This window comes from Asterias amurensis, chromosome 11 (genome assembly GCF_032118995.1).
Source record: "Asterias amurensis chromosome 11, ASM3211899v1".
Classification (NCBI taxonomy): Eukaryota; Metazoa; Echinodermata; class Asteroidea; order Forcipulatida; family Asteriidae; genus Asterias; species Asterias amurensis.
The window spans coordinates 14,827,233-14,851,046 of record NC_092658.1 but is presented as its reverse complement, the minus strand read 5'-3'; the positions used below and the strand labels follow the sequence as shown (position 1 = coordinate 14,851,046).

Here is a 23,814-nt window from a genome sequence, read left to right as displayed (position 1 = left end):
GAAAATAAATGTATTAGTCCTCCTGTAAGACTACCCCCTCACCAAATTACTGAACACCCATCCATCCAGGCTCAACGTATAAGCAGATACAAAGATCTTCAATCATAATTTAAGTATGAAATGTCATTTCCAAACATGATGTGGATAAAGATATTTGATCCAGAGAATCTTTGCAGCACAGTCTAAGTTTTCATTGCCCTATAGTATACATGTAGGCTATATTGAAACATTAAAGGCACTGGACACCTTTGGTACCCTAATTGTCAAAGATCAGTATTCTCACTTAGTGTATCCCAAGTGCCAAAAATGCGCAAAATGACAAATCTGTGAAAATTTAATTGGTCATCGAAGTTGCAAAAGAATAATGAAGGGGAAAAAAGCCTTGTTGCACAAATTTGTGTGCTCTCAGATGTCTAATAAAAGGCTTCATGCCTGAATTTGTTTATTATATGAGTAAAAAATTACCTCTTTCCCCAAAAATCTGTTACCGTACTTCATAGGGAGCTGTTTTTCACAATGTTTTATACTATCAACAGCTCTCAGTTGCTCATTAACAAGTAAGTTTTTTATGCTAACAATTTATTCTGAGTTACTACCAATAGTGTCAAGTGCCTTTAAGAAAAGAAGAATGAGTTTTTAAAAGCCTGAAGACCCAACTGGGTAATGTTCACATCAATCTCGACTACCTTCCCTTTAAAGGCACTGGACACTATTGGAAATTACTCAAAATGGTTGTTAGCATAAAAACTTAATTGATAATGAGCAATGGAGAGCTGTTGATAGTATAAACAAAATTGTGAGAAACGGCTCCCTCTGAAGTAATGTAGTTTTTTAGAAAGAAGTAACTTGAATTTGAATTCGAGACCTCAGAATTAGACTTTGAGGTCTCGAATTCAAGCATCTGAAAGCACACAACTTGTGCGACAAGGGAGTTTTGTTCTTCCATTATTATCACACAACTTCAACGACCAAGAGTTCAAATTTTCACAGGTTTGTCATTTTGTGCCACGTTGAGATACACCAAGTGAGAAACCTGGTCTTTGACAATTACCAAGAGTGTCCAGTGCCTTTAAGATCTATGTGTACTGAGCAGATTTCAACTGACGATGATATCAGCCCAGAGGATACGTGTTTCTGTGTGAAACCCAATAAGCATAGACCACCGACTTTACTGACATTGGGCCTGGAAGCAATCACAACTCAACCCCCTCGTGTAACATCTCAATATTACGTTGTGCAATTATTGCGGAGGTGTAGGTTTGTCATAAATAGAGGTTGGCTTTGTGCCATGGTATCTCCTGCTTCTGGAAAACACACACATGGTGTTGATGAACCTTCCAGAATGAACTTTCAATCCGAGATGCTATCACAGGGCTCCAGTGGAAAATCCACAAGATCTCATAGGTTGTAGTTAAACAAACAAATTTAGGAGCGCACTGAAAACTTATCTATTTAAAATTGAATAATTTCACTGAATGGTTTAAATAATTTTTTTAAGTGTCAATAATCTATTTTTAACCTACTGTTAATGCTTGCAATGTGTAATAATGTTTTGTATTTTAGATTTTAGACCTAGTTGCATTTTTAATACCTCAGGTTTTCTATTTATTAAGTTTGTTTACTAACTGGTTGAAAAGAATTTTTACTCCCATTGTTAAATTCTGTATTTTCTTATTTTTCAGTTTGTCTATTTTTCCATGTTCAGCGCCCTAGAGCATGTGTTCATGATTAGGGTGCTAACTAAGTTTTGGTAAAATTATTCTTTTGACAAGACCAGAATAAAAAATCTTCCCTACTATCCTAGAGAATGATTGAAATATGAATCAGTGAAAAGGGTGAGTGATGACCAGTAAAATGACAAGCTACATGTACCTGACACTGCTGACCACTCACTTTAAAGGTACTGGACACTATTGGTAATTACTCAAAATAAATGTAAAAAGTTACTTGGAAACGAGCAATGGGGAGATGTTGACAGTACAAAGCATTGTGAGAAACAGCACCCTCTGAAGTAATGTAGTTTTTTTCACTCAAGTATTTCATCAGGCACAAAACCTTTTATAAGCCATCTGAAACCTCACAAAATTTTAGCAATGAAGGATGTTTTTTTCGTGTCATTAATCTATTTCAACTTCGATTAAACCAAACAAGCCAAAATTTTCACAGATTTGTTATTTTAAGCATATGTCTGGATACACCAAGTGAGATTACTGGTCTTTGACAAAATACCGAGCATGTCCACGTCCCCTTTAACAGTTAAAGGCAAACCCTGCATCTAGAGTTAACATGAACAAAAAGTGGCAGAGTGACAAAGCTTTTAGTAGGTGCACTTGTACATGTATCATTCCTTTTAATAGCATGAACAGAAACAAGTCAATTAAATTTGTCAGGAAGCCTGTGTGACTGACATTTTAATATCCTTAAGGGATTCAAATCTAAGGAGATTAGACACCATGGGCTGTGAGGTAGTAACTGTATAATTCAGGTTGACAGGTCCCTGTAAATTGACAAGTTGGTGTTGTACTACATGTATGTATATGGTCATTAAAAGGGCTCTCATGCTGGTCATGACATCATTGGATAAATGGGTCAACTCAAGTCAATCTTTTAGTACTGATTACGCATTGATGTTTGACTGTATAAACTGATGTGCAAATCTTTCGGGTATTCAAATTTCAGGGATCAAGTTGGTCCTCACCATGATTTAGTTTTACCTGCGCACGATTCTTCTCCTTTGAATACTTAAATTTAACATAGTTTAAACAAATGACTAGAGCGGGTACACGTAGGGTAACAACTGAGCCAGTAAGCCTTAGTTGCCAGTCTCCCTTATTTGGGGGTGGGGGGGGGGGTGCCATACATTAGATGCCTCAGTTTCTAGCACTTTAAATCCAGTAGTTGCTGGTTCAAATAATGCTTGACAAAATTTGTCTTTGTTCACCCAATAAGTTACTTTTATTTCTTTAAACAGTGGAGGAAATACAGTTTCAAAACCAGGGCTTAGGCTGTTACTTCAAGGCTTGTTAAGATATTTTGAAAAAAATTTGTTTTTGATACTGGGATTCAAGCAGGCTGACAGAGCCTAGGCTGGAGCCTTAGCCGGAGCACTTATATCAAGGTTTTACTTTCAAAAAAAGGAAACAATTGACAGAAAGAATTAAACGATCAGCTAAATAATGTGTAGATGTATGTGACCATAGAGTGTGACCCACATATCGACCAATCACTGGCATATATTGACCGATGGGTGTATTTGTGGAGATTACATGTTCATCAATCATGGTTCATCTTCCTCGGTACCTGCCAAGTGTATACGTTCCCGATAGGTCATGTGAAGGATTACCAGTTGCCCCGATTACCTATTTTTGCTGTGTGTTCATAATGTATGTAAAGTATGCCTGTAAGCGACGCCAGATGGTCATGTTCAAACACTCCACATAATTTATACCATCCGCTTTGTGGTGTGTCATTAATTAATGAAAGTGACGCCAAGTCCATTTTATCACAATGATGTTATGTGCATAGTACTGTCTACACATGTGTACCATACATAGTAATGTACATGTACAGTGCCTTGTGTGACTAACAAGCAGGATGCATCTGATCAGATCTTATATATTTGCTTCACAGAGTCACAGTGCCTTCATGCGGCCCCTGGTTCGTTGATGCCCCTTGACATCTTCCATTAAAACTTAATACTTAGCTCATTGCTTATTACATACAAAAGATAAAAACTACCTTGCCCTGAAACAATTGCTTCCTTGATAAAAACAGGATTACCAAACAAATTTCCACGCGATGATTTTCAGGATAAGCAAACAACAGCTTAATTCCAGGAACAAGCAACATGCAAACAATCAAAATTTTGTGGGTAACCCTGCTATTATCAAGGAAGATATTTCATGCTTAGAAGCAAATTTTTGTGCTTAGCACCTCTATGCAATCTGGGCAGGGTCAAGTAAACATTTTGCGCTGCAAGCCTAACAGTCATTGTGAATCACATGTACCCCCCCCCCCCCCAGCTTGGAGCCCTGCCAATGATCATTGTATTGCTTTGGTGTCCCATAAGTGGCTACGAACTACAAATAGACACTTCCCAAGAGATGCGTCAATTGCAATTGCACGTGGGCACTAACACTAACTGGTTGAGAAAATGAGGGAGCACCGCGCCTTTTTTATGGGGCATGATGCAATTGAGCATCTCCCTGGTGCACTAACTCTTATAGATGGTGTTTGCCAGTGTCTGTATGCATATTTCATAAGAACGGCTAATTGGTTTATCCCTCATGGAGGTGACTGTCTTCTGAAGGTAGCTGCCTTGCCCTTACAAAAACAAAGTTTCTGCTAAGCAAATATTAGCAGGATATCAGTCACAGATTGTACATGAGAAATGGCATTTTGGCTGCAAATCATATTTTGGTAAGCATAATTTCATTGTGCTTCTAAGCTACTTTATTGCTATAGTAAGCAAGAAATTAGCTTACCGCTAATGGTCAAGCAGCGCTATGAAATTGGCCCCTGGTAAGAGCACTATGTTTTAGATCTTGTGTGTACATATTTTTGAACAAGTTACTTTGTTAGGGATAAACAATAGAGCACTAAGTACCCTGAAATGTTGACAGGAAACAGCTGCAAAATAACATGAAAATCTGGAATACAACTACAAATGATTCCTGTGGTAACCCCAATTGGACCGGACAAATAATTCCTGTGGAATTCCCCCGATTGTACAGGACATGGCGCCACACTCATGTTTATGTAACCATGAAGCAGATGTTTTGACAACTGTTGGCCTTCTTCCTGTGGGAAATTTCTGCTGAAAATATAAATGGTACCGATTGAAACAACAGATTTTGTTAGTGAATTTTGGAAGCCATCCTTGTCTGAAATAGTACACTTCACTCGAAAGACCTACTACATGTATTGTATTGACCTAATTCACCCGACGTCATCATTGAATAATCTTGGAAACGCCATACTGGTGGGCAATGTCACTGTGCGTTATTCAGTGAAGTACGCGGCGTTTACACGTAAACCATGTAAACCTATTGACCACCAAAATGGTGAGCGTGGCACAGTGACGTGCGTGCAAGGGGTCAATTAGAGCAAACCTGGTACTATGATAAAATTATTGGACATTCCCAAATTTAAATGCTCGAAGATGGTGCAACAGGGTTTTAAATTAACACTGGACTGCTGGCCTGAGGCCAGTGATTTTAGTGTCGGGCCAGTAAAAGTACAAACGTACAAGTCCGACAGTCTTGTATTCTTCAATATTAACACCTCATTGGTCCAGTAGAAGTTTGGAGCTACATGAGAAAAAGCCCTGCTAGTCTTTGTTCCCCAAAAATTTGAGCATGTTTACGATGCAAGCAGCTGGTTTGACTATGATTGGTCATTGTAAAACGGTTGCTTGTTTCTCTGCTGATCCCTTGCATCAATGTCACACCTGGCTACTGAACAAGTCCGACAAAGTCTTGTATTTTTCAATATTAACACCTCATTGGTCAAGTAAAAGTTTGGAGCTAATGTAAAAGGGCGTCCCAAAGTGCTTCACATTATTACCCCCAGTGGTCACTTGGTCTTAAACCATTCCTTAAACCATCTCAGCTCCCTAGGGAGTATACAGCCTGTGCAACAAATATGCGTTACTCTGCTAAATCAATAACAAGAACCATCTCTGCCCTCACAGGTACCCTTTTACCCCTGGGTGGAGAGAAGCAATTATAGTTAAGTGTCTTGCTCAGTGTAATGGCAAGGATTCGAACCCACACTCAAACAGAAGCACCAGAGCTTGAGCTTGGTGCTCTTATCCGCTCGGCCACGACACACCAATGCCGTCCAACCCTGTTTACAAAAACCTAAACAGTGACCCTACCATTAACCCTGATGCTCTTAGAAAGGGTTTCCTTAAATTCATACTGTATTGCAACAATCCATGATCTTACTAACCTGTGATGGTGTGTGGGAAGTAGTTCCATGCCTTTTCTGTGACGTAGAAATAATTGCATATTTTGGAGAGGGATTTCTGTACCCACGTTGGGAGACGACTGCAAAAAAAAAAGGAAAAAGAAAAAAAAAACGTGAATCAAAACAGGGGCAAACTTATTAAAACTGCACTTATTTTTTATTGCACAACAGAAAGAATTATTAACAGGCATAGCCAAAGGTTGGTCAAAGCATTCTTCTAAAATGAAGGAAGTTTGAATGGAGTAGATTTGTTTAAAACAAGAAAATTATATTACTGGTTGAGCCTAGACTTGATAAAGTCCAATGTCACATTTAGAGCCTGCACACAGCAGCACATTACATGTAGGCTCATGCACAGAAGGTGATTGTAGGAATGTATACAGCAAGCGATGACTTGATTACAAGTCTAAAGTCGAGCCATGAATGAACTGGGCAAAACAGAGAACATGATGAGCTTGTGAATGATCCGTGCTATTACCACAGGGGTGTCTGACAAGTAGAGCTGTCTGTATCAGCATCACTGGGCTTGATTTCAAACCTTAGGCAGTGTTGCTTACAGGATTACTGCAATCAGCCATCCATGGAGTATATTAAAGGGTCTGTACGTTTGGTAACCCAAGTCTTACATAGCGCACGTATCTACCAAGCAAGGTTCTCAAGGCGCTGAGTATACGTACAAACTTTCAGAAAGATAGGTTATTGCAGTGATGAATTCTGAGACCCAACTATTTAGAACCTTATAAGGGTTTGCAAGGTGCTACGGTGCATACAGCAGCCAAGTAGCCGGTTTTGTCAAGTCCAAGCCTTGTAATAACACAACCTCCTAGCAGTCAGAGGAGAATCCACAGTGATGTAATGCAGCTTCAAATTGTTCATTGACAGAATGCTGGACTGTGATGAAGAAAAATAGAAAGATGTCCATGCCACTTAAAGGAACACGTTGCCTTGGATCGGTCGAGTTGGTCTTTGAAAAGCGTTTGTAACCGTTTTTTATAAAATGCATATGGGTAGAAAGATGTTGTAAAAGTAGAATACAATGATCCACACAAACATGCCTCGAAATTGCGTGGTTTTCCTTTTACCTCGTCGACTAACACGTCGGCCATTTATGGGGGTCAAAATTTTGACTCCCATAAATGGCCGACCATGTTAGTTCGCACAGTAGAAGGAAAACCACGCAATTTTGAGGCAAACTTGTGTGGATCATTGTATTCTACTTTTAAAACATCTTTCCAACCATATGCATTTTATAAAAAACGGTTACAAACGCTTTTGTTTTGACCAACTCGTCCGATCCAAGGCAACGTGTTCCTTTAACACAACAAAATGATTCCGCATCCTTGGTTACCACCAGAGAGCAGTCTACACATAACACCCCGGATTCAACGAGCAATCACGCGAAAAATTTCATCTTGTGCTTCTAATCAACCATCAAATTGCTTGACAAATTAGTTTCATTTGATTCATCAGCAATAGCTACTGACTGTGATAGCTACCGTATGTAGTTTTGACAATTTCATACGAAAATTTAGGGGATTAACTATGTGGCAGATGTGTATGAAGACGCAAGAATGTCACCCAAGTGAACATTACCAAGGGGGTTGACTCTATGTCTAGTTGTTTAAATCGTATAAATTAATGTGGACATGTAATACATGTGTATCAGGCCAATACGCAATCATTTTAGAATATACCGGTATATTCGCCAAACTATTCTATTTATTTTTATTAATGACAACATCTCATCACGAACTAATTATGAAAACCTATGTCAAGGAAAACGATGACTCAAGAATCTCCAAAATATTCCAAACAATAATACAGCTGTTGGCAAAGAAAATTTGGTTAAATATTGGCATAAAGTGATAACAAACTTGGTTTTTCTTTTTCTTTTTATTAGAGATTGCCTTACATCACAAGACTGGATGGCCATTTCAATGTGAGGGTCACACTTAACTTATTTGGGGTTTGGGCAGTCGGCAGTAATTACACACAGCAACGAAACCCTTTCAAGTAAGCCTCACAAACATCCCTGTTTGTGAACCTCATGATGAATGTATGCCGGGGCAATTAATACTGTAGACAAATTGGTATTTCAATATCATAACTTCCTGTATTAAAATCAATAAATACATGCCCAGTCAACAATGTAAGATGGTTAGTTAGTGACGTGGTGGACAGGTGTACGTGCACGATGTGATGTAGTGTTTACATACGTGATGTTGTGTTTGTACAGACTTATATACCAGCGTTGAATACGTCACTTTGTTTACTTCAAGTCCAATACAACGTCAATATCTGAACACCCGTCAATCTCATTAATTGTGTATTCCCATATGAAAACAAGAAATGAGAACAAGTTTCATAGAGGCGTCAGCAGAGCGTAATAATGTCAACCTTGAAACAAATACCGCGCTTCTGTCTATGTATTAAAGGGTTTTTTGTCTATAAATTATTGTGAGACAAAATTACAGGAGTTATTCCGGGATGAGATTGGACAATTTAAGTGGAAAATTCCTGAAAAAATGGCTGGCGAGTCTGTGTCCCCCTTTTCCAGACCAAGAACTTCTCTCAGATGTTACAATTTACAGGAGATTTACAGACTCAGTGCATAATTGGAATTACAAAAAAAAAATTAATTCAAGTTTAATTCACATGTAATGATGCGTGGTAACTGTACACATGTTTGTTTGTCCAGGTCCATATGTTAGGGAACAAAAGAATCTCCCTAAAACGTTGCCATTAATTTGCATCTCATACTAATGTATTGCTTGTGTAATTTCTACATATTTGTGCATTGTTGAAATTAATGACAGCTAAATCAAAAGTATTTTATTTCTCTCTCTCTGGTAATTTCAGTTTTAAGACCGACTTTGGAGGGTAACTGTACACATGTTTGTTTGTCCAGGTCCATATGTTAGGGAACAAAAGAATCTCCCTAAAACGTTGCCATTAATTTGCATCTCATACTAATGTATTGCTTGTGTATAATTTCTACATATTTGTGCATTGTGGAAATTAATGACAGCTAAATCAAAAGTATTTTATTTCTCTCTCTCTGGTAATTTCAGTTTTAAGACGGACTTTGGAGGGAGCAATCTGTACTGATAACATGGACAAAGTCAAAAAAATATTTCTTTTTATATCTGCATTTGGCCGAAATATTTTTAAGTACGAAGGCTAGGAGCCAAGACCAAAGTAACAGAGTCCACGACCTCCCACCAACATTCCAGTCTTGCTGCTTAAAGGAATAGTATTGTAGCAGGCCTGGAATTACGACGTAAGTCTCAGAGGCATGGTCTCCGTTGCCCCTGGTCTTGGCCTTAGCGCCCCTTCAGATTTTCACATTGACTTTCCAATGGAAGTGCCCTTTGCAAAAGGAAAATGGCCATACCCTCTCAAAAGTGAAATTCCAGGGGTGTTGTTGGGTTTTTTACAAACTAGGGTTATGCACCATGTACATTGTAGTTTATGCTTATTTGCTTCAGAAACATAAAAAACTTTTGTCTTCTGTGTAAATTTGTTAATCCTTTCTAGCTATTCCATTCCAAAATTGAGAATTGCAACAGCAGTGCAGGGTACCAGTGGACCAGTATCCTTATCTCTTGAGTGTGTAATTTGAGCCAACCTGGTAAATGTGGAGCAGATGTCAACGCACTTTCCGCGATTAAAAATAGAATGCTATCCAATTACAATAGTCACAAAAGTGGCACATCCCAAGTGTGCTCCATCTGTTGTTGTAAATTTGGAAACAGATTTCGCAATTTGTTTACTCTGGTTTAAGTGTTACAGGTATTTTTTTTGGTAGGATCCAATTTTCATAATGACCCCAAAACGAAATTGTGTAATTATACCCGAAAGCTTACTTGTTATAAATAAAAATAATATCTATTAGAGTGCCTTTTACAAAAATTACATAAAGTGCTATAAACTTCCGGAATTATGAGTCCAGGTGGGATTGAACGGTAGAATTATTCTATTGTGCCTTTCACCTAAGATGTTCTACCAAAGCCAGTCACATAACTTTCCCTGTGGCAGCGGAAGAAAACGTCCAATGGGAACTTGGCTTTATTGTACCGTTCTTGAAAAATTTTCCAATAAATCAGCATTACATTGACTATAAACAATCTACAAATAATAATATTATTTATAACAATTATAATCATTAATTTGGAGACCAATCATCCTTACAACGTGTTTGAGAAGCAGGCATGCAAGGGCGCCTTTGGCAGCCAGCCACATCAACCCATTATGATCACGGAGCACAGCCAGAGATTGAAAGTGTTTGATTTTTTCATGAGGGAGGGAAAGGGATGGTCTGGAAAACCCTAATGGCACAGCAGAGAACCAATGCACATATTGGCCCTGGCCGGGTATCGAACCAGGATCACCCTTGGTGAGAGGCGAGCTCTTTACACACAAGCCAACCATGCCACCCAATGTTTATTTGTTTTAAACCCTATGTTTATTGGGAAAACCCCTAGTGGCACAAGCAAAGAACCAACGCGCAACTCAACTGGCCCTCGTGGGATATCGAACCAACATCACCATTGGTGAGAGGCGAGCGCTTTATGCACAAGCCAACCATGCCACCCTAAATGGTTTAAAGTCCCAACTGATATACAAACCTAGACAGGTAGATCCGTTTCTCTGTTAGCCTCCCCTTGCCATGCACTGGATCATGACAGTCTTCATTCTTTATTACTTCAACACCTTCTCCTTTATGTGACTGTTCATTGCTGTGCTTGGCAATCATATACAGCTGACCGGTCTTGTACTGAGAAGAAAAAATTAGAATGCAAAGATATTTATATAAACTGTATACAAACCTAGACAGGTAGATCCGTTTCTCTGTTAGCCTCCCCTTGCCATGCACTGGATCATGACAGTCTTCATTCTTTATTACTTCAACACCTTCTCCTTTATGTGACTGTTCATTGCTGTGCTTGGCAATCATATACAGCTGACCGGTCTTGTACTGAGAAGAAAAAATTAGAATGCAAAGATATTTATATAAAAAGATTTAGCAGGAGGGAAGAGTAGAATTGTGAAATGGTTATTTCTCAAAAACTATGTTACTTCAGATGGAGCTGTTTCTCACAATGCTTTATGCTACAGTATCAACAGTTAATATAATTATTTAGAGTAATTACCAATAGTGTCCATGCAGTGCCTTTAAATCTTGCACTCAAAAGTCAGAGTGCACTTTTCACCCACTCAATTTCGTCCCCTCTCAATTTCCATGTAACCAATGATTAGATTATGGGATTGAAAGTCGAGAGACTCCACAATCATTAGATTGAAGTTATTAATCAACGATCAGTTTGACCATGACATCTTCGACCATGGTTTGACTGCTAGTGGGAATGTGTGCATGTAATTCAACCATGCTTAATTCAAGGATCGAGCCATTGCAGATTCCTGGAGGCAGTGGATCTCTTTGGACAGTGCACGTTTTGAAACTATTAAAGACTCAGGGGTATTCTCACTTGGTTGTATCTCAACATAATATGCATTAAAGGCAGTGGACAATTGGTAATTACTCAAGATAATTATTAGCATAAAACATTACTTGGTAACGAGTAATTGCGAGAGGTTGATAGTATAAAACATTGTGAGAAACAGCTCCCTCTGTAGTTTTCAAGAACGAAGTAATTTTCCACAAATTTGATTTCGAGACCTCCGAATTAGATGAAGTCTCGAAATCAACTTGCATCTGAAAGCACACAACTTCGTGTGACAAGGTTGTTTTTTCTTTCATTATTATCTTGAAACTTCGACGACCAATTGAGCTCAAATTTTCACAGGTTTGTTATTTTATGCATAAATGTTGAGATACACCAAGTTAGACGACTGGTCTTTGACAATTACCAATAGTGTCCAGTGTCTTTTAATGACAAACCTGTTTATACATGTCATGGTTGTACTCGCATGTTTACCATTTATAATAGTTACTTCTGATGTGATAGTCACACCTGCAAAACAGTGACCATGGCTCTATTTGCATTTCCAGGCCTGGCTGCTCTGCCAAATGGTATAGCTATCATACATTACAGAGAGCGCTGTGTTTTCTACATGTACAGTAGTTTTTACAACACAAGGTAAAAACTTTAGGCCTACTACATGAAAGTGTGTTTACAAAAGAGGAAATGTAGAAAGAAAAAAAAACAGGAAATCTGCTAAACATGTAATGAACAGTTGTATGCCCACTATTGTAGAATGATCAGCAAAACAGCTGTGTTTTTTCATTTTACAATTTATAACGTTTGCAAAAACTTGAGAGCGTACACAATAGGACTAGTACACACAAAAAATGTGATACAGCTTGCCATAAAGTATTTTTGCCAATTGAGAACATTGCGCATTGCTGATCAATAGACAAACACTGGTAGCTCACCAGTTTAAGCCCGGTTCATACTTCTTGCAAATAGGAGTTGAGCACAAGTCAACTGTTGCGAATTTCCAGAATTTCCAGATCAGAGCATACTGATCGAAACGTCTCGTTTTCAGAACCACCCCAACTCATTTAGAGATTATAATTGTATGGTGTTACCACAAACCTTTCTATGTCGTATTTCCACCATTCAAACTTTCAAATCCTACTTGTTGCACACTGTTCGTTGCGAATACGCGACGTCAAAATTTGTCTCACATTCGCATTCAAAGGAAGTATGAACCTGACATTGCATATAAACACACAGCAAACATTTTCCATTTGTATGCAATTGACCCATAGGGATTTGCAACTATGGATGAGTCAGCAGAGTTAGGTGAGGTAAAGAGAGAGTGCTTGCTCTAGATCTTATAACGAGGCCTATAACTCTGTGGTCAATTCACTCAGATTGTAAACAGACGTCCCTTGAGTAACACTTAACGCTAATCAGCATAACACAGTGCGAACAGTGGCCAGTATATCGAGATTGAGTTTCTGCAAATGATGGCTGCGATTATTCAAAGTCTTTTTTTAAGTTGCGCCTGAAGGCAAATGGAAACTCTTTCCTCCGCACTCCGGCGTATCCCAAGTCTCTGAGTATGATCGCGGATGCAGAGATCTGTTTTAATGTAAAGATGATAAATCGGCATTGCCATCAGATTGGTTTTTAGACGATTGTGATGGCCTGGGGGAAACAACGTGTAGTTTTTTTTGTACACTACAATAAAAAAAAGATCTTTTGATCACTTCATCCAGCAGGCGTGTATGATCCTTGAAAACAGATATTATTAAAGGTAAGGTCACAGTTTGGTTTACACTCCAAAGGATCAATGACCATAAAAACTTAGTATGTTTTTTACTGTCATTAATTTGGGGAGTTACAAATCTATGACCCTGCCTTAAAGGGGATGTGAATAGTTACTTAAAACATCATGCATAAAAACAACAAGGGAAATTGACTAATGACTAGGGAAATTTTTCATTAATTTTGCTTCTAGAACACAATAATAAGCCAGTTAATATAAGCCAGTTGCTCACAACTGTTCACTGTTTTAGAACAATGAATGAAGTTCAGGCCACGGGGGGCCCAATTTCATAAAGCCTGCAAGCACAAAAACCTGCTAAGCACAGGAAAATCTGGGTTAGCAAAATGAGGTTACTATGCAACATTCAATCAAGTTTACATTTTTGCGACTGGTGCCCCCTCAATGTGTTCCCAACACTGATATTTCCGACAAATGACTCACTCAGATTGATCACATCACAATATTGCTTTGTTTTTCCAAACAGTCCCTCTCAGTTTACAGTCCCCCCTCAAGACTATCCCATCTCTCTCATCACATCTTCATTATGACTTCATTACTTCTCAGTAAAAGACCAACCGTCCTGCATGGATCCATGAGCATTTTATATCTGACAAGAAACTCTTTTAGAGGGGAAAACAATCTTTTTCTATTTATTTAGATGGCCGATAATGGGTGACGCACATTGGCAAAACATACATTATTCACAGAATTCCCTGCTTCCGTATGTGTCGGTTCTGTGCTTAAGGTAAGCAGAGCTATGAAATTGGGCCCAGTCTTCTTACTTGGTGTATCTCAACTAAATGCATAAAATAACAAACCTGTGAAATTTTAAGCCCAGTTATTGGTCGTTGAATGTGCGAGAATAATGAAAGAAACACCCTTGTCACGCAAGTTGTGTGCTTGATTTCAAAACCTCAGCTGAGGTGTCGAAATCAATTCAAATATTTCAGTGAGAAATAACTTCTTTCTAAAAACTAGGTCACTTTAGAGGGGGCGGTTTCTCACAATGTTTTATAGTACATGTATCAACAACTCTCCATTGCTCGTTACCAAGTATAGGTTTTTATGCTAACAATTATTTTGAGTAATAACCAATAGTGTTCAGTGCCTTTAAGATTCATAATAGAGAAATCCAGAAAGTATTAATAATAATATGTAGGAATTATGTACAGGTCCATGACCACAGTGCACACGTATGGTTTTATTATTAATTCTACATTTGTATGGTCTGGAGATTAATTGAAAGCAAAAGAATAAAAATATTAATGGAGGCTTGGAAGTAAGGCAAAAAAACACATGTTTATAGCATACATATTTTGGAAGGCCTTTTTTTAATTAAATGGCCACCCAATACGTTTACAACCGATTTGACTACTTTTCAAAATTAATTGTTTTTTGTCTGAAATCGTTATAGTCAGGCTTTGTTTTTTGATTTAACAAAAACAGGAGGAAAAAACGAAGGAAAAAATAGGAGGAAAAAAATTGGTAGCATCTTTAAAAAGGAAGCAGGCTTGTTGTTTCCAGCAATTGCCACGGTGCCCTGTGTGCCCTCTTCAAGGTTCAAATAAAAACGTTTTCCCCACAATAAAAAGTGCTCCCCTTCCCGGAGAAGTTGTTGTGCCCCTTTAAGAGCGAAGTTCAAGGACCCAAATGTGATCACCATTGTCTTGTTACTTTTTAAAAAGACATTTCTGTATATTAGGACATGAAGGAAGCACTTCAGACAGTGTAATAACTTCAGACGCGATAGGGTTATTTTAACATGGGACTTCCCCCATCAGGCATGATGGCAACAACTAATGCACAATGTATACAAATCATTGGTATAATACACACACAAAATATTTAAACAAAAATTGATGATCCCCAGTGACAATACTGTAGATGTGAATAATTCCACAGGCTGGCCACAACAAACAGTATTGATCAATAGGAGACTTTTGAGACGCTAGCGGCAGCAGACTCAACGGTCCCTTTTTGCGCGTACATGCTCAGTTTGGGCGAGTAGGTCTGAGCACACGCACTACTGTGAAAAAGGACCGTCTAAGAGTCTCCCATTGAAGTAGCGTTGGCTTGCAATCATAATGTACATGCACAACCCCTTTGGGGCAACACCATGATTGTATTACTTTACTAATGCAGATTTTTGTAAGAACTTGTTTTGCTGAGCAATATACTACAAGTGTGGAGTGAATTTCAGAATGTATGGGGACTTCTTACGACATCTGAAAACAACCGTCCTGCTTTATTGGCCTTTTAGTTTTAGCGTAATGGATAGAGGGGACTTCTCTTGATTCACTTCACTGCCACGGAATTAGTTATTATTGGTCTTACTCAACATGTCAACTATAATACACATAGCCTGCTACAGTTATTGACATTCGAACAATGCATTAACACTGTTCATCACATAATTTATGTCAAATACATTCATGTGGGTTGTTGTTCTTTGTTCCCTTCAAGAAGTTTTTAAAAAAGCAGTTCATGTACGTACCAGCCAACGCAAAATAAATTCTGAGCTCACAGGATGCATGGGTAGGCGTATAACCATGGAACACCCACTCTATTTCATGAGATATTTCCAAAGCAAACATGGCCAAGCCGACCACCACTTTCATTTCCAGCAATGATTGTTTTAAGCTCCTTTGAGGTGATTTCAATGGTGTTTGCTTTTGCAATTTGAGCCTTTCCGATACCCTGGACAATATCCCTTACCATGCTTACATTGGCACTGCATGGGACAAACACAGTCCCTTCCCTTGTGTGCAAATCTGAATATGATGGATTAAAAAAAAACTATCAGGGCCCAATTTCATATCATAGCTGCTAAGCACACAAAAATTTCTTTAGGCATGAAATTTCTTCCTTGATAAAAACAGGATTACCAACCAAATTTCAAAGTGATTTTCAGGATGAGCAAAAAACAGCTGGATACAGTAACAAGGAATATGCAACAAATTAAAATTTGGTTGGTAATCCTGTTTTTACCAAGGAAGAGATTTCATGCTTAGCAAATTTTGTGCCTGTACATGTAGCAGCTCTATTATATGATTTTGGGCCCTGTAGTGAAAGTTCATTTTCTTTGTATGAAAAGGCTTCCCCTTCAAACCTCGGTTTGGCTACAGTGATTTGAATGAGAGAAAATCAAGATGACCGCACCATGATAAAAGCCTAACATTTGCGTACATTGCATCGTATCACAAACAATTGTCGTAACAAATAAATTCATAAATTGTCTTCTTGCTGTTGTACATGTATGCATGTATGGATGCTACTAATCATGTGTGTGTTTTGTATGCAATATTTAAAAACTGTATGCTTTTGCTACTGATCGTTTGTATGCATCTAGAGTTCTATTTGTCAATGCCATATCAATTTCTCCAGTGAGGTATCAATAAAGTTTGTTTCTATTGGCCCTATTAAAATAATGTTTCACATTGCATCACAACTGCTGACTAGAATACATTGCATGGTGTACATAATATTAAGTTGTATTATTGTACCAGCATATTGTTGGTTGGTAATGCAATATGATCCAGGGCAGCTATACACCGTCAAGCAATTTATGATTCTTCAGAATGACAAAAAAAAATAATAAAAAATGATGTTGAGTACATTAGTTGATCATCTACAGCGCATCAGATCAGCTTAAAGACAGAGTACACTAATTTGGTAATTACTCAAAATAATTATTAAGAGCATAAAACCTTACTTGGTAACGAGTAATGGAGAGCTGCTTAGATAGTTCACATTGTGAGAAACAGCTCCCTCTGAAGTAATGTAGTTTTTTCGAGAAAGTAGTAATTTTCCATGAATTTGATTTAGAGACCTTGACAGAATTAGATTTTGAGGTCTCGAAATCAAGCAACTGGGAAAAGCAGTGTGACAAGGGTGTTTTTTCTTTCATTATTATCTCGTAACTTTGACAACCAATTGAGAAGATTGGTCTTTAACAATTACCATAGATGTCCAGTGTCTTTAAGGCTACTGTCACTTCACTATTCAATAAATCTCCTCTGTGAACCAGAAAAGGGGTAAGCAGAAAGCAAAATGTTTCAGGAACTCTGACTTTAGGTAGTAATTTAATAATATTTAATAGTCTTGTGGGAGTTTGCCGAGTTCCCCTCACAGGAAAATCATCTACACAAACACACTGTACACACATGACAGGTACTAGGGCTAGATGGAAACCAGTGAGGCCGTGGCTTCTGTTGCCGTATAGTTGGCCTCCTTTAAAATTCCCAGTTGGCCTCCATTAGAATTTCTAGTTAGCCTCCATTAAAATTTCCAATAGGACCTGTTAGATTTTTCAATTACCAAAGGTGTCCAGTGCTATTAATTAAAAAATGGACAAGATCACCATACGGTTGACACCGTTGAAAACCAACAGTTCTTTTCAGAACCACCCCAACTCATTAGAGATAGTCATGACATGGTGTTACCATTCCTTGCTCTTTGGTGTTACCGAAACCTTTAGATCACCATACATAAAATTACTTCCTTATATCAAAGAGGAAACGCTGTGTGAAGAGCCATTTACTGACTTACAATTTACCTAAGTGTGGAGTCAATTATGCTCTCGAGGATTCTGCACTCAATCATGCCAACAACCATCATTTTATTGACTTTTACAATTTGCATTGACATTTAATTGGTCACACTTGACTTCACAACTTGCACGCTGCCTGTTACCACGCTATGCTTAAACTAAAGCATTGAGGAAGGACATACAAATTTACCCTTTAAAGACACAGGCACATCAACATCAACATGTAGGATGATAGCTGGATACAATAGTGTCTATTTAAATGCATTAAGAATCGGTTCTAAATTGAGTAGTACTACTTGATCTAGCTTGTATTAGTGTCAATGACAGTTTTTCTTGAGTTTGTCGGAGAAAACGATCATAATTTACAAAACAAATTTTGGCTGAAAAACACTACAAGTGCAATTGTTACTTGAGAATAGATGCACGTTAATGACGGTTGTGGGATTTAAAGTATTTTGACATTCAAAAGATGATCCGGATCTGGTCAAGCGACATCAGCAGCCGACATTACTTTAGCCCCACTTGTTTGGCCAAGGCTAGGCTCAGGATTCAGCTGAGTTGCGATAACGTAACCCTCCTGCCGACAATACCGCAACTAGATTCAGGTAGCCTTGGTTGACCACACAAGTGGGGCTAATCCGACTTGACTAGCCAAAATTATATACTTATTCATGATCAGTCATGCAGTCCTACAATTAAGCAGTCACTGCTTATGCTCAGCTAGCTCACCCTTCTGTATTATCATATTCATGAAGGTACAAAGAAACACGCCTCCCCACAACATGCACAACAACAATTTCCACTAAAAACTACACACGCCCCCTCCCCCCACACACACACACAACACACAGCTGAAAAAACACTTTACAACTAACTAGAGCCTGACTGAGCTGAGGTAGAAAAGAAGTACCAATCCACCAAATAGCGAGACAATGATAATATTTGATTACGTTTATAAGTAGATGCTTGTCAATAACATTGTCAATGAATACTCGTGTAGCCGAGGGTTCATATTCAGTCTTTCCCCATTCATTGATTCAGAACACCAACCAAAACAAGCCGTACCGCCATGGTGCAAAACATTGCACTTGCAGACGGTACCATCCTCAGTTTTACTTCACGCTAATCACAGCTTAAAAATAAATAAAAAAATTAACACGGATTAAAGTGTTATTAATTTTTTTCAAAAACAAGACAAACTTTCTTACCTCTTCCACAGAAAGAGGCATGCATATTCTGTACTCCTTTATCAACATCCTGCAGCTTTTGCCAACTTGTTGACAACAGTGAAAGTCTAAATAGAAGAAGTGCCGTCTTCTCTCTGGAGCTGTGTGCTTCCTTTCCTCGTCTGTGTTGCATGTTTTTGGTGAGGAAAAGGCAACTTCAATAAAACTTGCCTTTTCCTATTTCACCACTAGGTGGCGCTGTTACACAAATATTCACAAATTAAAATAATGCAAGAAGATGGCGAATGCAACAACAGCAGAAGCAGAAGTGAAAGATTTTCGTGCAGATGAAGAAATTAAAGAAGACAAAAGAAAACTTGAAGAGACAGTGACAAGCCCAGTTAAGAAGAAGTCTGAAAAGGGTAAGTTGAGATAGCATTTACCACTCGTTTCACCCAGTATAACTATAGTTAGGCCTAATATTGTTATAATTGTTGTGTTTGTTTTATTTATTAATAAATAAAAGGCCTAGGCCCTACATTCTTTAAAAGGCCTATTTTATCATTTAGTATTAAATGTGAATTCATAAATACCTTTAGACAGTTTATCCATTCTGATTGGTCGAGAGGGCATCACGTGAGGGTGTTTGAACGGATTATATAACACCAGTAAAAAGTGTTGAAATATGGGCGTGACACACGAGCTTGCACAGTGTGCTTTAATATTAAGACAGTTTCTTCATTCATATTGGTCGTGAGCAACGGCTGGAACAGTTGTGCCACATCACGCGCTACGTGTGATGCGCACAGCAATCTTTTTAAGGAGTTGTTTACCCGAGGGCCTTACCATTTCATAGCTGGAGGGGTGTTGTGTTGAAAGAAATCATTGAACAATTGAATTAAAATTTTTGCAGTCACTTTGATTTACTATTGATGTAAACTAAATGTCTCCCCTTTACCTTTTTTATTTAGTGGATATACTCCTCAGGGCAACTGGAGATGCCCCTATCATGAAGAAGAAGAGATGGGCTGTAGACCAATCCAAGAAAGTTACCTGGGTAATTGACTTCATTAGGAAGTACATCAAGTGTGAACCTTCTGAATCATTGGTAAATATACATGTAAACAACAATTGGAATATTCATTTTGGTTTTTACCCAAATACACTGACGCGTGTTAGCACTGTCAACTGTACACTTGGTACTTACCCGAGTTCAATAAACAAAATCACAGGCACACCATTAGTGTAGGACCCAAACCGGGCAATCTCGGTGGTCTAGTTGGTATGACACTGCTCTAGAATTGCAAAGGTTGTGGGTTTTTGCAAAGGTCGTGGGTTTGAAGCCTGCCCCAAGTGGTGTGCCTGTAATTGTTCACAGAACTCGGGTAAGTACTGAGTATATAGTGCCAACACACATCGGTGTGTATGGGTAAAAACCAAAATGAATATTCCTGATCCCCGATGCAAATTTAACATCTTTAAACAATCAGAATGTTATTTGGGCCTTTTATAGACTCCAGTGTCATGTGGTAAAAATGGTCTTCTTCCTTTTGAGTACATCCTTCAAATGATTGAAGAGTATTGTATTGCCTGGGGCAAACTCTTTCTTAAAGCAGAAAATAACTGTACTGAAGGTAGAAAATCACTTTGAATGTAATTTTAATAAGCAGAGATTGCAGAACCTATTTGTAATAAGGGTTGACTGTACTGCTAGTGCTAGTGAGCTGTTCACTTTCAATATGCTATTTTTAGACATTCAACTTGTTTTATAACATTGACCGTGGCAAATGTTCATAAACCGCTTTCTGAACTGTCTGTTATTGTAGTATTCCATTCTACCGTACTATATTAGGCTGACCTCATTCAATTTTGATGCTTCAGTTGAACAAATAAATTGTTATAAATGTTCAGTTATAATGGAACTCCACCTCCAACCAAGTGACAGTCCACAATTTGCAATGGTGTGGCAAAGTTTACATTACCTTGTTTATTTGGTAACCCATGGTTGTACCTGCAAGTTTACTATTAATAGTTATATTTATAGTTGCTCTTACCATGTTTATGTTTGTTGATCTTATTCTAGTTCCTGTATGTAAATCAAGCCTTTGCTCCGTCACCAGATCAAGAAATTGGAAATCTCTTTGAGGTAAAAAAAATCCTTTGCACAACAATCAGCAATTGCTCTATTAAGGCCAAGTTGTTTGCTTTTGAATCTGTTTAGAATCTAACAGCCACACCTTGCAAGTATTTTTAGCTCAGTAGAAATTGATCACTTTATTTTTATTGATTTTCAAAGTTATATACATCAGACATGATATATCTTCCTACTAAAACTGATTTTTGTTTTTGCCTTGGGAAAAATCAGGGAAACCTGTCATTAAATAACCTGAAAAATGTATTAAATCGAGCTCTGTATCTAAATTACATGTATTGGTCAGTCTTTGTAATCACAAAATATTTTCCCACCTTTTTTCCAAGAATCTCAAAATTATGCCGGATACTGTACAAACATTTGACCCTGGGAAAGTCCTTCTCTGGTATGCTAAATGCTAACACAATACACACAGACAAGTATACAGGAACTGTCAAGTAAAAAGATTAGGTGAGGTTTCCATGAGCACTATCATGTGTAAATCTCTCTTGTGAAGTACCAGTGGTTGACATCTCCTGGTTGCCAACCTCCTGTTCTTTTCAGAAACAACACTTTTCAACAGTAAACCTTACACCAAGCAAAGTTTCAAACCCTACAAGTAGAAAGAAGAGGGGCAGAATGAAGTGTGAAAAATGAAGGAGTAAACAATGAAAATGAGAAATATATTCCTAACATTTGTTGTTATTTTTTTATTTGTATGATTCTTGACTGAAATTAATTTGTCAGTGTACGAGCCCACATTGTTTTAAAACTTGGTTGTTTTATTTTTTACTTTTTTACCTCAGTGCTATGGGAGTGACGGCAAACTAGTCCTACACTATTGCAAGAGTGAAGCGTGGGGTTGATAAGACCTGTCGATGCTCTGCTGGTGTTTTTAAGGCTGGAATCTGTTATAACCTTTAAGTGCAATTTCATGTGAGTTATGGTGATTTTGAACTCTTACTATACCAATAGATCATTTCATTGCTGAATATCCTTGCATATGAGTACCTGAATATGAGTGAGTGGTCCTTAAGCTAGTTATTTCATTTGCTAACAAATTCACCCAAAGACTCGATGCAGTGTATGCATGGAGGAATTCCTCCATGGTGTATGTAACACACTGTTGAAGCAAGTGGTTGTGTTTGGTTTCACAAACTGCATGTTCACCAACTAAACCTTGTAAAACGGTATTACGTTAACAAGGTTTCAGTAAAATGTCTGGCTACAAAAGCCATTTAACTCTAATACAATTGCACAGATTTATTGGTTGTAAGATCCTACTTCATGGCAGAAATCACTCACACTGAGTTTATTTGATGCGACTCCATTCTCTTTCTACCAGACTTTTTCCCAAAACATTGAATTCAGACTTAAGTAGGACAAGTATCATGCCCGGTAATTAAAACGGTCAAATTTAAATCTTTCTTGCATTGTCTTATTGATTACTGAAACATCATAAATACAACAGGGGCTTTTCTTTACTTCAAGTAAAGACATTTAACATTGGTTATATTAGACAGGAAGACTGGGGAGATAAAGTTGAAGCCTGAACAAGTCAAAAACAAAGTTAACCCATTTCAGAGGGATAGGGTGAACAAACTAATTTTTAGACTCTAATGAAGGCATTAGAAAGTTTAAACTCGAAAAAAAAAGAGAACATGTACAATTTATTTTGAATGAAACGGGGGGAAACTTCAGGTGGAACCGTAGCAAACACAGCGACTTTGCTTTGTTGCCTCAATTGAGGCTGCCGTCGATTTCACAAAACTCTTCCTAACTTAAGACTAATCTTAGGACTTAGGACGAGTCCCAACCCTGCACTGTAGCATGAAGACCTTAAGATTAATCCTAAGTTAGGACGAGTTACTCGTCCTAACTCGAGATAAGACGAGTCCTAACTCTTTGTGAAATCGACGGCAGGTTTGAATGTCAAGCAAACTAAATGTGTTGTTTAACTTCCTATTTTTACAAATCAATTCAGTTTCATATTGAATTTCTTTAGTGTAAATATTTATAACTGTAAATGTACAAATAGAATACTGTAATAAATGAAAACAAATTCAAATTGATTATGTTGTCTTTTTGTAAATGATCTTCAAAGGTGTTTTGTGAATTTCAATTAATTGATTCTTTGTTTTCAATTTGAGCTTGTAGTTAAAGGAACACGTTGCCTTGGATCGGTCGAGTTGGTCTTTGAAAAGCGTTTGTAACTGTTTTTTATAAAATGCATATGGGTAGAAAGATGTTGTAAAAGTAGAATACAATGATCCACACAAACATGCCTCGAAATTGCGTGGTTTTCCTTTTACGTCGTCGACTAACACGTCGGCCATTTATGGGGGTCAAAATTTTGACTCCCATAAATGGCCGACCATGTTAGTTCGTACAGTAGAGGGAAAACCACGCAATTTCGATGCAAACTTGTGTGGATCATTGTATTCTACTTTTAAAACATCTTTCCAACCATATGCGATTTATAAAGAACAGTTACAAACGCTTTTGTTTTGACCAACTCGTCCGATCCAAGGCAACGTGTTCCTTTAACCTTAACACACTTTTTATATATAAAAAATTGTACTCAAAATAATTACCACATTTGACCTGTTTGAAGACACAATGGCAAATGCCCAAGTTTATTACATCAGAGAACCTGTTAACAATACATGTTTTTATTATAGTAAGTAAATGTACAAACTAAACTATTATCTCTCAAAATCAATTAATTTATTACGAACAAAATGATCAATAATACATGG

General features: G+C 37.8%; 2 protein-coding genes across 2 annotated transcripts in view; one reads left to right on the top strand and one right to left on the bottom strand.

Annotated features, from left to right (window-relative positions):
* LOC139944357 (cytoplasmic phosphatidylinositol transfer protein 1-like) overlaps positions 1-19,116 on the bottom strand; it is a 32,415-nt gene extending 13,299 nt beyond the window's left edge. The window contains exons 1-3 of the mRNA XM_071941360.1: positions 18,967-19,116; positions 10,800-10,948; positions 5,953-6,050 (exon numbers count right to left, since the gene is read on the bottom strand). Of these exons, the coding sequence (XP_071797461.1) occupies positions 5,953-6,050; positions 10,800-10,948; positions 18,967-19,014 (295 nt within the window). The 5' untranslated portion in view covers positions 19,015-19,116. The remainder of the gene's footprint in view (positions 1-5,952; positions 6,051-10,799; positions 10,949-18,966) is intronic.
* A 97-nt stretch (positions 19,117-19,213) lies between these two features.
* On the top strand, positions 19,214-23,127 carry LOC139944054 (autophagy protein 12-like). The gene is made up of 4 exons (XM_071941004.1): positions 19,214-19,346; positions 19,896-20,032; positions 21,008-21,070; positions 21,862-23,127. Exons 1-4 carry the CDS (start codon positions 19,223-19,225, stop codon positions 21,919-21,921), a joined length of 384 nt encoding a protein of 127 aa, XP_071797105.1. The 5' UTR covers positions 19,214-19,222; the 3' UTR covers positions 21,922-23,127.
* The last annotated feature ends 687 nt before the right edge of the window (positions 23,128-23,814 follow it).

Coding starts and splice junctions, on each gene's coding strand:
- LOC139944054 (XM_071941004.1), top strand. CDS start 19,223: ATGGCGAATGCAACAACAGCAGAAGCAGAAGTGAAAGATTTTCGTGCA. Junction 20,033..21,007: donor GTGAACCTTCTGAATCATTG/GTAAATATACAT, acceptor ATCTTATTCTAG/TTCCTGTATGTAAATCAAGC. Junction 21,071..21,861: donor AAATTGGAAATCTCTTTGAG/GTAAAAAAAATC, acceptor TTTTTACCTCAG/TGCTATGGGAGTGACGGCAA.